This window comes from Strix uralensis, chromosome 5 (genome assembly GCF_047716275.1).
Source record: "Strix uralensis isolate ZFMK-TIS-50842 chromosome 5, bStrUra1, whole genome shotgun sequence".
Lineage (NCBI taxonomy): Eukaryota > Metazoa > Chordata > Aves > Strigiformes > Strigidae > Strix > Strix uralensis.
Window position 1 is genome coordinate 73,362,779 of NC_133976.1, and position 16,527 is coordinate 73,379,305.

At 36.0% G+C, this 16,527-nt stretch overlaps 1 protein-coding gene across 10 annotated transcripts in view; it reads left to right on the forward strand.

Moving 5' to 3' along the window:
• The window catches only part of ERC1 (ELKS/RAB6-interacting/CAST family member 1), a 305,039-nt gene that overhangs the window by 111,924 nt on the left and 176,588 nt on the right, over window positions 1-16,527 (forward strand). For all 10 annotated transcript variants that reach the window (XM_074871663.1, XM_074871668.1, XM_074871665.1 and 7 more), the window contains 3 exons: window positions 3,580-3,717; window positions 4,751-4,891; window positions 6,030-6,170. In XM_074871663.1, the coding sequence (XP_074727764.1) occupies window positions 3,580-3,717; window positions 4,751-4,891; window positions 6,030-6,170 (420 nt within the window). The remainder of the gene's footprint in view (window positions 1-3,579; window positions 3,718-4,750; window positions 4,892-6,029; window positions 6,171-16,527) is intronic.

The following is a 16,527-nucleotide window of genomic DNA, read 5'->3' on the forward strand; positions in this document are numbered from 1 at the left end:
GGATTTCTTTGTTGAAGCATGATATGAAGGATCTACTAGTAATCTCTAACTAGAGGAATTTGGGAATCTAGTGGCTTTGATGGGTATTAAACTAGATAGATCTTGTTTAAATCCTTGGGCTGTTTTTAATTTGCATTTGCTCGGGGTTTTCAGTGAGATTGGTATTTACAAAAAGTAGAATGCTTCCTTGCCTTTGGAACAGAACGCCAGAGGAAACTTCTCTTGCCTCTGCTCCTGTGCTTCAGGGCTGGAAAGCAAAATAATTAGTTCCACACAACTCGGAATAAATCACCCAGGTTGAAACATGATAGTGCCTGACAACTGGTAATGTTGGAAAGAAATATTTCAGTAAATCACTACTGATGAGGAAATCGGTATGCAGAGCAGATGATTCCAGTGTATGTATGTGTACCTTTACAGTAAGCTTTGTGTTGCTAACTTATCCATAGATTGCTGTCTTTACCCTGCAGAATAGTACAAAAGTGACAAGTATAAAGATTGTTAATAATCTAATAATAGTATATATTTTTTATTTGTCCTTTTTAGAAAGATGATAGAGTAATATATATATATTCCTTAGTTTTGTAGAATATTGCAGAGGAGATTTGTCATCTTCTGAATATTTCAAGACTAAACAGTGCTGGTTCAATCCTTGTCCCTTTTATGCTTTCCAGGTGGCTTGGAGATTCCATTGCATTTTATTTCATCTTTTGCTGGGAAGAAAAGAAAGACCTTATTTTGGTTATCTGTTATACATTTATCAGTTGAGAATTTGTTCAGAATTACTTTTTTTTTTTTGGTTGGGTAGGAAAAAAGGAGGGTAAAACAAATATGGCATATTACGTATTCTTTTTTCAAAGGATTCTCAAACTACTTGCAAGGACATAAGAGTGAAATTCTTCATTAATTAACTATATGTGCGAAGTGTAGACTATTCTTTGCTTTCTTCTTCAGATTATATGATTTCGGAGAACCTATAGTTTAGTTATTACTTGTTACAGTAGTGCATGTTTGGGAGACAATGGAATAAAGGCAATTATTTTATTATTGATTGTGATTTTGTAAGGAAATTTTGCATCTGTTATTATACAAATGTTTCAATTTTGACACATTATGCCAGTTCCAGTTTTCTGTAGTTTGAGTCATGTCCTTGTTTGGGGACTGTCAGTTACCTGACCCTTCAAAAGTCACAGTTGTAGGTAGAGTGGGTTTTTTAGGTAATGCCTAGATCTTAGTATGACTTGGAACATTTCAATGTACTTGCTGTTTCCCGGATGATAACAAAAACCACCATTCATTACTCCAGGCTGGAAAGCATGCACGTAGACTGAAAGAATAGACAGCTTCACACTTCCTACATTACATTTTTTTTTATTTGGTTGCAGTTGCAATGGGATGATGCAGCAGTCATATATCGTACTGTTGTACAGCAGCTGCCTTACTCTGGTCACAGTAAACAGTGTTATTGAAACATGAAAATGCATGCTGCGCTTGTGCAAATGCTTGTGCTGCCTTGGCAAGCATCTTAATACATGCTGAAGCTGAATTATTTAGCTGTCTCTTGTGTGTGGTTTGCTCACAGCAGAAAGTCACTCTTCACTATCCCCTCTGCAGCCAGTTGGAGCCTTTGCAAGAGCCTTTTGCCTCCAGAAGTAAACACACATCTAAGAATAGCTCAGCCTTCTTTGTAGTATATTTTCATGGTTGGCTGTCTAAACAGCCAGCCTGTCTAGACAGCTGACGACACTGAAAAGCTTAAGGTCAAAAGCAGCCACGTAGACTACCCTTGGGAATGTTACCTCCTTGGTAGCTGTACATGTGGGCGCCAGAACTTTTCTGTAGAACCAGTAGGGTTATTTCTGAAGGAAGCTCCATGGGCTACAAGCATTTGCTAATCAGGCATTAAATAATTGATATGAGTGTATAAAGATGGAATTTTCAATTCTTACAGTTATTTCTGATGCATGTGATACATCACTGGTTATGGTTTTTTGGTGCTCTTTAAAATTTGTTTTGTAGTGTTGTGTTGTGCCCAAATTTAAATTTTAGGCATAACTTGGAGGCCTGATACTTTTTTCTAATAGAAACTAATGACAAAGATAAACCAAAACCAATTTTAGTCCATTCGTTAAACAACAACAAAAAACTTACATAGTTCTTCTGCTCTCAGTAATATGTAGCGTACAAAACTGGACCGCGTAAGTTTACATGTGCTTGCATAAGAGAAATTGAAAAAACTGGTATGAAGAATCTTACACCATAGTCTCCTTCTATGACCATGGGTTACAGAGGAACATTAGTGAGGGTTTCCCTGAATTACATTGGTCTTCCTCCTAGATTCCACTTGTAACACACCTACTGTTATTTGTGACTAGAAGTTCAGCCTCCTGCACGTCTTTTACATTTATCATTACAGATCTAGACCATTTTCTAAAACTACATTCCAGATGTAATTTTATTAGATATCAAAGTAGTAGTGGATGTGTCTTAATAGCCTTTTGCTCTGTAATCACAGCAGCTCTGTTTTTCCAGGTTGGAGAGTAAAACCTGGGGATAGTTGCTGTATTTCCACTAACCAAGGAGCTGCTAACTGCTGTTTGATAGGTGAAGCAAAAAGGCTAGTTAGTGCTTTCATTTAGTTTACTAAATACTGGACTAGATAGCCTTTGGGGTTGTCTGATTACATTATTTCTTACAAATGTCTTTGAAAGAATATCTTGCTACAAGTGTTTTAGAGATAGGTACCTTACATACCACGTCATTCACCAGTTTATGATGTACAATGATGATTGCTGATGCAAGAGAAACTTGTCAGCAACAACAACAAAAAGGAAGCAAGTGAGAAACCTGTCTCCCATTTAATGCTTTGCTGATAAATTTGTTTTCAACAGGTTATCATAATGTTAACATGTCTGTTTCTTGTGATGTGTATGTACGCATTAAATGGGTTTAGCATTAGGTTTTCTCATTCTGTCAAATGATGTATTCAGAAATCATAACTTGATCCAATTCTACACCTGCAGAAAATAAAGCTGATATATTTTCTACCCAGGGAATGGCACTTTGTGTTAGTCCATCATATAGGAAGCCACCATGTAAGATGAAAAAGCAACATGCCAGTACAGTAAAGAATATGACAGTACCAGAGGAAATACTTAAAATAATACTTCTTCACAACTTCTTAATTATCACATGCCTTTTTCGGTTTACAGATGCAGTGATGTTTTTCTCAGCTTTTTTCCCTTCATATTGTTAACACATTGATCATCCTTCAGTCACGCAGTACCCAACATCCTTGGAAATTAGGAATAATGCCCTTTCTTTACATTGTTCTTGTAAATATTATTTAGACTTTCTTGCTCTGAATTCTTTCCTGGTTATTGAAAAGGTTACTGCTTCCTTGTTAATATTTGATGGTTTTGGTTGCATTGCTTTATGTTTTGATGTAGGATTATAGGAACTAGGCCCTTGCCTACTTCCTTTGCTTTAAGAATTTTTTTTAAGAGTTTAATATACTCCTAAGATAATTTTGGATGGTTTTGCTTTCTGTTGTCTTAAAATTTACTCCACTTCTTTAAGATTGAAAATCTTCAAGAACAGTTAAGAGACAAGGAGAAGCAAATGAGCAGCTTAAAGGATCGAGTGAAATCCTTGCAGGCTGACACCACAAATACTGACACTGCCTTGACCACGCTGGAAGAAGCACTGGCAGAAAAAGTGAGTATGGAAAGCCTAAGTCCCTTCCTTCGAAAGGTCCTTCTGCTAATAACCTCTCTAAAGTCGGCTTTTCTGGACCCTGCATACACGACATCTCTAACGCAGCACCGCAGGGACATCCTTTGTTTCCGAGAGCCCAGGGGGGATCCAGGGAACGTGGCTGCTGCCGAGCTACATCCCTCACTAGAGGGTGCTGCAGGATACGTGGAGTCTGGCTAATCACTTAGCTTATTTTACCTTCTTGGCTCAGATATTTTAATAATAAATTTATTTTTAAAGTTTTGCTCTGTGAGGTGGAGTTTTAGTTCCCAATATTGAATCAAAATAGATAGTTATCCTGATAACTAACATTTTTTTATGCTTGCCCGGTTCTCAGGAGATAGCTGACTGAGGGAACAGCCTTCTCTATTCTGTTTTGCTGAGGCAACTTTTTGGAATTATTGTATATTTCTTCTTGATTCCCAGAGAACCAGGGTTACAGCTCCTTTAGTCTGTCAGATTCTATAAATGTAAAGCTATGGTAAAGCTTTGCCTGAGGTTGGGGATTTTGCTTGCATCCCTTCAGCTTCCAAGATAACCAAAGCTCCACTGTTATCTGGTGTACCGAAAAGTTGGTTTGGTGCCTGTATATTGATCCTGATGTCACATATGCACTACACCCCTTTCTCTCTGAAGGACCACAGTCTTAACTGTACATTTTGGAAAAATAAGATTTAAATAAGTAAGGAAGCAATATGTAATGTGTCCTGATCTGGGTAAATTTTGATTATCAGAACCAGATAAATCGTGTTGCATTGTAACACTACTGTGAACTTTCAGAGATACAGAAAGCCTGGTATTTTTTCGCAGTGAATCCATAGATTTCTCAAGTTTCCTCCTTCTTGAGTATCTATTTTACAACTGTAAAGAAAAGAAAATGCCAATATCCTATGCTCCTCCTTGTCTACAGTGTGTAAGAAGCATTGTGATAAGAAGTCTCAGAAGTTGAACTGAGTAAGAGGGATTTTCTTCACAGAGTGCTTTCTTTTGTCAGGAAAGGACCATTGAGCGCCTAAAGGAGCAACGTGACAGAGATGAACGAGAAAAACAGGAAGAGATCGACAACTACAAAAAAGACATTAAGGACCTGAAAGAGAAAGTCAGCATTTTACAAGGAGATCTCACAGAGAAAGAGGTTGACCAGCAGAATGAATCTGTTGTGTTAGAATTGTTCATTGTATATGTATGTGTTATATTTGAGATAAAGAAAACTGTTCCTTTATAGTAATGGCCCTTCAACAAGTTTATCTAGTAAAGTATATTGTTTGAGAATTTTTCAAATACATATTTCAGAACCACCTTTTCATGGATAGCACACTGTCCCCTTACTTGGAGCAGTTAATCGTATTTAGTGAATGACAAATGGTCAATGATAGCATTCACTGGAGCTATGCTTACAGACATCTGGAGGCAGAGAACAAGCTTGTTCCTGTCTAAATACAGGGAGGAAAGGAGAGAAGTTGATCAAATCTGTGGGTGCCGAAAGCATGCAAATAATGTTTATTCCTTTATGCAAAAATTACAGCTAGTTCTTTTGACTCTGAAGAGTCCTTTTTGATAATTGGTTGTTGGTAACAAGACAGTTAGTTGGCTAGACAAATTAACCTAATTATATTAGAGAAATATAAACGTTCTCTGTTCATCTCTTGAAATTGTAACATTCAAGTCTACTTACAATCTTTTTTCAAAACTCGATCAAAGTAAAACAATACAAAAAATGTACACCTAGGAAGTGCTAAGAATTTGTCTACACAGAAGTCAATATTTGACAGGAAAAAACCAATACAAAAATGGTTTGGAAGACAAGAAGCTGAGATGTCTTTTTGGAGATAGGTAGCATGGATCAGTTTCATCCCATAGCAGCTGTACCATACAGCAGAGCTGTACCCTTACAGAAGAGCTTTGAACGCTCTCAGTTTTAGATACAGTGGCCAAATCTGCTAACCACAGATGATTTTTAAATATGATTTTATTTAAAACCAGTTTTTCTTAAACATGAATGTCACTGAAGCACAAGGTCCAGTTTACAGAATCTTCCATCTTTAAAAATAATTTTTAAATTAATTTAGGAAAGGTTTTATTTTGGTTCTGAAAACCTGAATTAAATCAAGTTGTCTTAAGCCAGTGACATGGACATCCTGACAAAAGATGATGTTCTAAGTTGGATCCTGAACATAGTGTGAAGGGATACGAAGAAAATAAAGACAAAAAGAAACTAACTAGTGCACATAAAGAGTATTTACTTGATAGTTATATTACATCTTTTATTTTAGTCTTCCTTACTGGATCTGAAGGAACATGCTTCATCCTTAGCTTCATCAGGACTGAAGAAAGATTCAAGACTCAAGACACTGGAAATTGCATTGGAACAGAAAAAGGAAGAATGTTTGAAGATGGAAACTCAATTGAAGAAGGTAATCTTATTTCAAACTTATATATGTGGTGTAAACATTCAGTAAACCACAGACAAATTGGCCCTGTCTGCAAAGAAAACCTTGGGTCTTAAGTTTGAATTCTGTGAATTGCTTTTCAGCAAGAACTGTGAAGTTGTGTCCATGCAAACCATATTACAAACTAAGCCCATCAGAAAGTAACTTTCAGCCCCTGGTGCTAATTTTGGACTTCATTTACGTGCAATAACAGTGCTGTTGACTTTTCTTTTTTAACAGGTACTAGGAATTAAAGACTTAGTCTGATTCCGTACAGTTCATAGCAGTAATTGTGCCATTAAACTGGTGTAACAGCTAAAAAATTAACAGCTAGAGATTTCACTTATCAATTCTCAGTGCTTGTAGGTGTTAATGTGATAAATTCAGATGTGTGATTCCCATAGGAATGCATAAAAACAAATGAAAAGAATATATCACCAGTGAAGTGTGTGATCTTTTGTTTTAATCTCATTGCCAGTCACAGCTGATACATTGGTAGGATTTTGCTCTTCAGAAGAATACTACTCTATTACAAGCAAGCTAATTCATTTGAACAGAATCTTTGGGTTATGTCTGCATTGCAAGCCTTCTTTATTTTAGCTGTGAGTAGCATAAATACTGCACTGTTTAGAGGAATATTGATTTGATTTTAACTTTTTGATTTTAAAAGAGCAGGTGATGAAGAAGCACAAAACACACTAACCAAAATAGTGATAACACTTCTATTTATAAAATTAGAAAAAGATAAAAGGCAACACAATTTTTTAAAGAAATTTAAGTCTTGGATTGTGGAGTTCTAGCTATTTCTTTACATCGACTCAGGAAGAGGAGGAGTGCCTGTGCTGTAGTTTGGAACTTTGTCCTAGGTCCTCAAATGAATGTGAGATCAAACTTTGAGTCATCAGTTAAGACCTGTTAAGGATTTCTGTTGTGTGGGTGCAAGGTTGGTGTTCATGCCCCTGAGAACTCTGTGTAAGTGAAACTCCATATACGCATATGTAGACCCTTGTTTTCCCTTCTTTATAATTCATTCTATGACACAAAATGAACAGTTCTGTTATTCAGCATCAACAAAGCACAATAGCAAGAAAAGATAGTTGTGCACATTTAATTGGTCTCAGAGGCTGTTCTCAGTGTATCATACAGTGTGTGAGTATTTCAGAAGTCCTGAAGGACCCTTCATTTAAATTCTGTCATGAATTGCAGTTTCACCCTTTGTCAGTCTTTTACTGATAATGAGTCCAGGAATATGCTGTAGCTAAGATTTACCAGAGATTGTTATAGCAGTTGGATGATAGTATTAGTTTGTAGGTAGACAGCTGCAGTGGAGAACACTGTTAGAATTACTTTAAGAAGAAAAATAAGTACTAACTGGGAGTGTACATAACAAATAGGTTATGAAAAAACAGTTGTGGAAATTCATTTAATTAGGGAATGTGTCTGTATATTTAGCATTTGTAAATGTACTGCTTTTCATTGCCTCCCCTAAGATCACTTTCCTCACTATAACCTGTGAGTATATCAGTAGTATAAGTGGATGTGGAGGTCGACCAAAATCTGGTGAAGCACTGCTAGCTAAAAGACAAACATACAGTTAATTTGCACTAGTATGACAGCTCTTCGTTGTAATTCCTTTAGACCTACCTCTGCTCATTCCATTGAGAGAGGATTGTGCTTAATAGCTGGTAGCCAGGAACATTATATAGGACACCGAGCCAGTTCATAAGACCATATATTTTTATAATCTAATCTCTTTTTTTTCAGGAGATAATTAAGGGGGTGAATTATTCTCCTGTGATCCTTTTCCTGTGGGTTAAAATGAGAAAATGGCTCAAATGTAAAGGGCACTATTAATTGTACAGGACAGCTGTGTGACAAATAACTGTATTCTTAATTTGGTTCTGAGAAAAATAGTTAATATAAATTCATTGTATTGTAAACACACATAGATTTGCATCTTCCCATCCAAAGAAGCTCCCTAAATAATTCAGTCAGGATGGTTTCAGTTCTACAAGAAAATTGATAGCCTACCATTACTTACATGCAGTATAAAGCCCGCCCATAATACTCTGGATATCTGCTCCTCTGCTTCAGGCACTATTGCTTATTGGGGCATATGGACAATTGTTTCCTGTGCAGAGACCATAAAGTATTCTCCCACGTCCTGCTGAGACAAAATCATCAATACCTTTTTTTAATACAGTGTCATGTTGGGCTACTGCATTTTTATTCAAGGGAAAATTCAAATGCAATGGAAAGATTTTTTTGGTGATAAGAAGTCAGTCCACAGTGGTTGTTTTAGAGAGGAATTGAAGCTCTAGGACCCAGGTATGCTTTCATGTAATTAACTGCATTTGCTTTCCTCAAGCTGTAGGAAAGAGCACACTTCTACCACTGATCCTCCTTGCTTTCTAAATCCAAGACACAGTTACTCTTAGCTACTCAAGAAAATATAATTAGAAACCACTTGAATATGTTTTATACCAATGAGTAACTTTAGATATTTCTTCAATAACCCTTTTTCCAGCTGTTTTTAATTTGCCAATGTCTTTTGTCACTTGCAGAAAAGTAGAAAAATGTATTTTTAAAAGGCTTTACCTCTTTAAATGCATTGTAGATATTTATACAGACAGTTTGACATTTTCAAGGTGGATTAGTTCCTTGTCATCCTTGAACCAATTATGATAGATAATCCAGCTCCAATTTAAAGTTTCTAAAAACTCAATTTTACACATCTGTATTGTTAACTATTGCAAATAAGTGTCACAATTAACCTTAAAACTAATGGCTACGTAAGAGCATTCAGTTTAAAACTCAATTACGGGCTTATTATGTTGAGTTTTATTACATTATCTTAGTGCTGTTTTGCATAAGACACATGTGGGAGGGACTCTCACCTGTAGCTCTTAACAGCAAATAGCAAAAAGCTTTTTCTTTTAGGTTGTTTCCCTTACAGTTTGAACAGAGATGTGTGTAACATCAATCTTGTTTCCCTTGCCTCTTATTTCCACTGAACAGTTTGAGTACTTTCAGTTAAATCTATTAGCCTTAGAAGTTAAGAAGCTGACAGAAAAGACTGAATTGGACTACTGTTAAGCCATTAGATAAAAAAGATTTGGGCAGTCCTTGGAAAAAATTCTTGCTAATCTCTAAACAGTGAGCCTTTGAGAAACCATGAACAGTACAAGTTTCCACTTTTTCTGTAAAAGGTATTTAACTTTACACTAAACTGAAATATTATTAACGAAGCGGAGTGCAGGGGTGCTGAAAAGTTGCTGGTATTATTTTTCTTTCTCTTTAGGCAGTCTCCAGTGTCTGACTCAAGGTGTCCACTTCTCATTGTTACTATTCCTCTACTTACTAATGATTATATTATATTGATCCCTGTCTTAGCAAGTAAAACTGCAGTGTTTTTCATATTCAGGGTTGGGTTTTTAAAATAATATTATGGTTATGCAAATCTGTGTGCTTAATGTTCTAATTATTCTACTGTCATTGCTTCTGTGCTCAACTGTCAGCCTGCTGGCAGCAGGAGATACTATGAGAGATTCTGAATGCTGAAAGCAAGCCATAAATCCCTGTTGAATTTACATAGCCTGGTGTCCTGCCTTAAATAGTCTCCTTTTTTGCTGAGATGGAATCATTAGAGGGAAATCACACACAGGGGGTTCTCTCCCTGTTTTTTTGTGAAGTGGTTTTATGCTGTGTGGTTGTTTTTCTTTTCCTTAGGAAACTCTTTTTTCAAACTTTTAATGTAATAGTTTTATACTGAAAAAGTTTTTTTCTAGTCATTTTTCTTCAGGATACTCTTTTCCCAGCTTTTTGTCTTGTCTTTCCCAGCCAATATGCTTTGTTTCATTTTGGTTTTGTAATCTGGGAGAGACCAATTAATATTAGCATTTGTTCTAGCAAAGATGAGCAGATATTTGTCTGTCTTCATTTCCAGAGCATAGTTTTTCTCCCTATAGATATTTTCCTTCTTTGAAAGGGATCAAGGTTAGAGAAAAGAAAGAGTCCAAAACCATATGTTAACAAACTTCCCCTTGGTGCAGTTCTAGGAACTTTTCATCAGAGAATGTTAGCAGTGATTCTCTGCCAGGAAAATACCTCTAGATTCAACAGGCTTACTCAGAGGATGTTTTTTTTTCTCCTGTGGTGTTCTCCCTTCAAGTTCAGGAGTATAGTATCTTTCAAAAGACAGGAAAAAATGATTGCTTGAAGTGTCGACCCAAATTCTATGTTTCCCAAGACTTAGTGTGTCAAATTTAATACAGAATCTGGTGCTTTTTATTTTTGTGAACATGGATTTCCTGCCACAACTGAAAATATTACTGACAGTATTGGTAGATGAGATAGAAATACTATTTTTTGTTCTCAGCCGATGATTTGTTTTTTTCAAAGAAGGGACAGTAAGTGATGTATTCAGTGTAGCAAACTAGAAAGAAAAAGGCTACCAGGGAAATCAGGATGTCTTGTAAAAATAAAAGTAAATACCCAGCAGTTATGTTCAGCATTCAGATAGTGTCAGTTACTGAATTAGTTTTCTAAACCATTTAGCTGTCTTGTAACTGATATAAGCAAAGCGCTAGAAATTAAAGTCCTGCTCAACCTGTACAACTGTCATCTGTAAACCCAAACACAGGACTACATTAAATATTTGAGGACTGGGCAAAACTGTTAAACTGAGAAATCAAGATCAAGTTTGGAACTTGCACTTCCACATTTCTCGTGTTTCAAAAGCTGGTTGGTAATGCATGGTAAACCACAGATTAAGATTCTATCATCTCAGTAAATTGATGTTGCACCTATTATTTTAAATTCTTTTCTTGTTGCATTTTTTCGTTTTCTCTCTCACACAGTACCTATCCCAAATTTTCCCCATCTTTTCCTGTCTTTCTCCCTTTAGCACCCTGAAGTTTTATTGGGTCATCCATCCAAGCCAGTAAGTTCCCTGGCAAACGGAGAGGCTGTTACCAACCCCATTTAACCTTCTGTGTTGCATGTGTATTCACCTGTGCTTTTATATTTGGGCCAACACAGAGTATATTGGTGAATTACTTTATTAGTAGGTATGGATAATGTGGATACAAACAAAATGCTATGGTATGTCTGACCAGTCATGCGCAAAAAAGCCTTTTAAGATGCTTTTACTTTTTGGCTGCATTGTTCTAACTTCCTTTTTGTTTGGACAGCTTAATATTGTGCCAATGGTTTTGTTTCCCTTTGCTGCAGTTGCTTGAAGTGGCCTGTGCTTTTCTTTCATCTCCATTGTCTGTGCTTTTTCAGAGCAAGAATGTAGAATTTCCATGCAAATCAAGCTTCTTGTGTGAAAGTATTCTGTAACACCATATACAGCAGCACATTAGAAATAATAATTAAGTTATGGCAAGTAAAAGATTGCTTAAAAATTTGTATAAACATTAAGCTTGCTGGTACAATGTCAGTTTAATTTTGGATCCTATTACCAGCCTTCTGTTTGATGTCAAAGAGCACTCCTTTCAAGGAGTGTTTGTATAATAATATCTTGACACCATAAATTACGTAATCCAAGGTGGTTTTCATCAGAGATTTCTTTTGTGACTGTGTGCATAAAAAAATCGTGTTACAAAACTTTCAGGAGGCTGATATCTGTATTACACGATAATGTTCAGGGTAAATGTAGCCATCTATCCTGACAATCATTGTCTGAAGGTCAGAGAATTGCTGGTGCTTTTAATAGTTCTGGTTTTGTTACATCCTATATCAGAAATTATTTTAATAGAGCAGATAATACAATGCATTTATGGGACTAGATTTGGAAAAAGAGTTGTGGTGTGCAATAGGGAAAAGTATTTTGTTAGGACTATCACAGATAGCAATGAATAGTCAACTAGGGCATCAAAACTCCTACACTGAATTTTGAGTTATTTACTATATGTAAAACCAGTTATTAATAAATATTCTAAGGTGCACAAAGATTAGAAAAAAATCCCAACATAATTTTCTTAAAAGATATAAGATTAGTGGGTATGGCATTTGAAGGACTTCATTATTTAGTATTTCACGACAGAATATTTTTTCCCAAAAGGTTTTGCGTGTTCAGATGTGAAACGCAAACTCAAGACTTCTGGTAAATTGATACATTCCTCCACTTTAAAATAATTTGCCAGGCTCCTAACCTGTAGATTACACTGGTACAGTCTGTTACTTGAACTTGTTTAATGCATCCTATTAAATAGATTTCTTTATCAATTGTTTATGGTTTTGCAAAACCTTTTAAATCTTTTAGTTTAAGTTTCTTACATTGGTAGATACAATCTGAGATCTTGTTTGTTTTTTTCTTTTTGGAAGAAACTTTCAGCCACAACAGCTCACTGTTTTCAAGAACAAAATATAGAAACACATTGGTTTTAATCTTTTTTTTTTTCACACAAGAAATTTTTTATTAAAAGATTTGGTCCTTGTACCAGATATTTTTGATGTCCCTGTTTAAATCTATCTAAATTAATTAAAGGTTAAATGCATTGTCTATTTGTATGTGCTCAGTAGAAAGATAGATTTAGCAGTGAAACTTCCCAAAAATTCCACCTGCACTGCTTATACCCCATCCTGAAGAGGGAGGAAGACCTTCCCATTGTCCCTCTCCATTGCCACAGCCTCTTCTAGGTCTGGACATTTGAGCAGGCAGCAGCAATACTAAGTAGACTATTCACCAAATACCATGCTGATTCCAAGCAGCTGCTTGATACAACTACAACAGAAGCAAGAATTGGCATCTTGGTGTGCAGATCAGGACAAATAACCTGTTAGGACTGGAAACTGGTACTGAAAGTTAGCCATTGTAAGGAGAAAAACAGGATTTTGCTGGGGGAATAAGTAGCTAGGATTACCAGGGAAATTGTACTGAACCTGGGACTCAGGGAAGACATGGTATGAGGAGGGAGCTGCATATGAGCAGAAGACATGGGACTACAGGCGCTGTTGGATAGAACAAGCTATGCAAAAAAATCCACCAAACCTGAAAAAAAGTAGTAGGAAAAGGATGGGGAGAACTGGTAGATCTTCCTGGAATCTTCCTGGGTAGGAGGAGTGGAATTTGAACCTGGCTAAATAATGTTGATAAAAGGTTGGGGAAATGAGATACAGTACAAATGGTGCAAATAGGCAGGAGAATTTGTGCCCAGGAGAGCATATTCTCTATGAAATATTTAATAGCATGCAAAATCTCTGAGGCTCCCCATTACTCTGAAGTCAGAAAATACAAAATGTGGGAACAAACTGTGTGTTTTATTCCCCAGTATGGTATAGCTAACATATGGGATAAAGTACAAGAGGCTGTGTGGTGGCTTTTAAAGTTCCAGTCCTGTTGATGGTTCGTGACAATGTCAGCATCATCTCAGGCAGTGGAAGGTTGGAGGGTTTTTCTCTCTGATTTTCTTATGCCTGAAAAATTAAATTTACCTGGTCTACCCATCCCAGAAACCTTGTTTAAGATAACATTCATTTGGAAAAATTTGATATCCAAAAGCTATGAAATGGCCAGTGCAACATTGTGTGGCCTTTCTCATTTTTCATTGTGAGGTAGTTCTTACAACATTTTATAACTAAATTATTGTCTGCCAGACTCTTGCAGTCTTCAATATTGTGTGACAAACGCTCCAAGAATGAGCCATATATAAGGAAGATGGTAATCATCTAGAGAAATTGGATGATAAAATGGGTTTTTTTAAAAGTAGGAAAGCATTGAGTGAATACGGCAGGATATTTTTGCATCTCAGTGTTTCACCTGCACAACAGATATAATAACGCATTCTCCTTTCCCTCTGGTGTTACGAAGTGGTTAGTTACCATTTGCCAAGAAATAGCCTACAGTCATGATTAGCATGATAGAAAGAAAACTGGGAAAATATTTTTTTTCGGTGTCATTTTGTAATTTAGAGTAAACAAGGCATAGAGCCATACACTGAATATCAAAAAACAAGTACTGAATATCTGAGCATTACTTGAGTAAGTCCCTTCTGTGCATTGAATGATGCTCTGTTTCTGTAAAATAGCAGACTGTGGTCAGGTGAGTAAAGCCTGGTTCAGAGGAGGCATGGGTAAGAGGGTTGAAGTACGCTTGCAAAGACAGCTGTCACCTGGGCATTTCCCTCCTGTCTTTGTACACTTCTTGTGTTGGTGTAAATTCCAAAGACAGCAAATTGTTAATGTTTAATAATTACTATGGGAACTCATACCTTCTGAAGTGATCACTTTTTTTTCAGTAATAGGTTCTCTCGAGGCATCTTCCTCTTATTTAGACTTTCAGCCTTCTTTATAAATTATTTCAACCAAATACTTATTCAGTGTCAAAAATTTACAGTCACATTAACAGAGACTAACCATTTGAAAGATTTTGTTAATAGTAAGATAATAAACTCTTTGTAACAGACTCAACTTTTCTGGTACATCGTATATCAGAGAATTCACTGAACCTTTTACTTAAAGTACAGCCTTTCTGAAAAGCTGTGTTACAGTACGTGGTGTTTAGAGTATTGGAACTAAAAGAGGAGCAAGTCTGGTTGTTTTTCAAATTTATAATTTTGTTGAAACTTATAAAGACACAATAGAAGGCAGCGCACACGTTTTATCATTTGAATTGCTGCCTCATGATAGGAAAAATAAAGAAAATGGTTGTATGAGTTTGACTTTTGCAGTAAATAGTCATAATATATTTTTATATTTGTGTGTGCATTTACTATTTTTAGGATATGTGAGGCACACTTACAGGTAGAAGGGTGGATTAAAATGGGATTTCAGATTCTTGGGAACTTCTACTTTGTGGCCAAAAGTTCTTGGCAACATTTGTATGTGAAATGTTAAACTGAATTTACTGTCTCAATTTTTAGGTAAAAGTAGAAAGTGTTTGCTGTGAATTACTTGCCGCTTGATTTAGTTAATCTTTTAGGAATATTGGTTTGGAATCTTAGTCATTATATTTAGAATTTTTATTTACATTTTAGAACTTTTAAATTAGATCTCTGCTATTGTTTTCTTCCCTGCCTCTGGCACGCTGTAAGCTGTGTAAGATTACCTTTCCTCTTAGTAAAGACTTTTTTGGCACAAGAAATATTAACTCAGAAAATTCTTTTAACTGTGTTTCTCTCCTCTCCATCTGTAAATAGTGGTTATTTCTGTGAAACATTGGTCATCTTTGTTTTAGCTATAGAAGTTGGCTTTGTCATCTGATTTTCTGTGGAAGTGATAGAAGTTATAGTACATTTATTTGAGGAACAATCACTCTTTCTTTTATTCTTTAGGTACCTGAAGCACTCACCCCATCATTTACCACATTCCAGATGGGAAATGATGGCTAAGAGCAGAAAAGCAGAAAGCTGTTAAACCACCTCTTAGTTTATAGTCCCTCTAAGAACTTTGAGAGCATATCCAGAGTAGTAAGCTTAAACTGAGTAGTAAGCTTGAACTATTCTTGGTCCTGAGCCACTTAGAATTTGAAATTAAATTCACAGTGGCAAAGATTATTACTGATTAGATCAGCTTTGCTAATAAAAACATAGCTTAAGAAGTTGCTGCTTTCTATCTAAAATGTAACAGTGTTTCTTATGCAGATCAATGCAGAATCAAACACACAAGTTTGATTGTGCTCTTGAAATTCACCTGTTTGACTCCACACTGGACAGACATGGAGAGCTAATGACAGGGTCAGTAGTAACAGTTAAGAGTTTAAAATAGCCTGTAATCAGATAAACTCTATGGCCTGTGTTGTAGACATACCTTTTCATATTTGTCATTTGTCGGAGGAGAAAGTGCAATGTTCCCTTCAACCTAAACAAGCTGCTTTTTCAATTTATTTAATTTTTATCATACTTTTATACATTTTCACATTTGCTTGTAACTACATTAAGCAGATGCAGATTTAAGAACACTGTCTCAAGCAGAGCTGAAAGTTGAACCTATGGAAATGCACTTCTTCTATTCTCTTAATACAGCAGAAACTGTCTTAGTGCACTTGTCACTTGTCATCCTGTTTCAAAAATGAAATTACTGCCTTGTTTTGGAATTTTTGTACACCTCTGGTGGGCGGGGGAAGTTGTATGTGGTTTTTTTACTGTGAATATAGGAATTCATTATTTGTGTTTAACTTTCTTTTTGGTTAAAAAAAAATAGTGCTGAATTATTTCACACAATGTTTCATTGGGCAGGTAGCCAATTTCATCTGTTCCAGATCTTGATGTGAGTTTGTGGGAAACCTCTAAATGCATTGGTTTTCTCTACTATACAATAAATGAATCCAGTAGGATTTTAGATATGGTCATGCAACACGTATTTTGTACATAACCCACAAAATGGACCAAAGTCACTC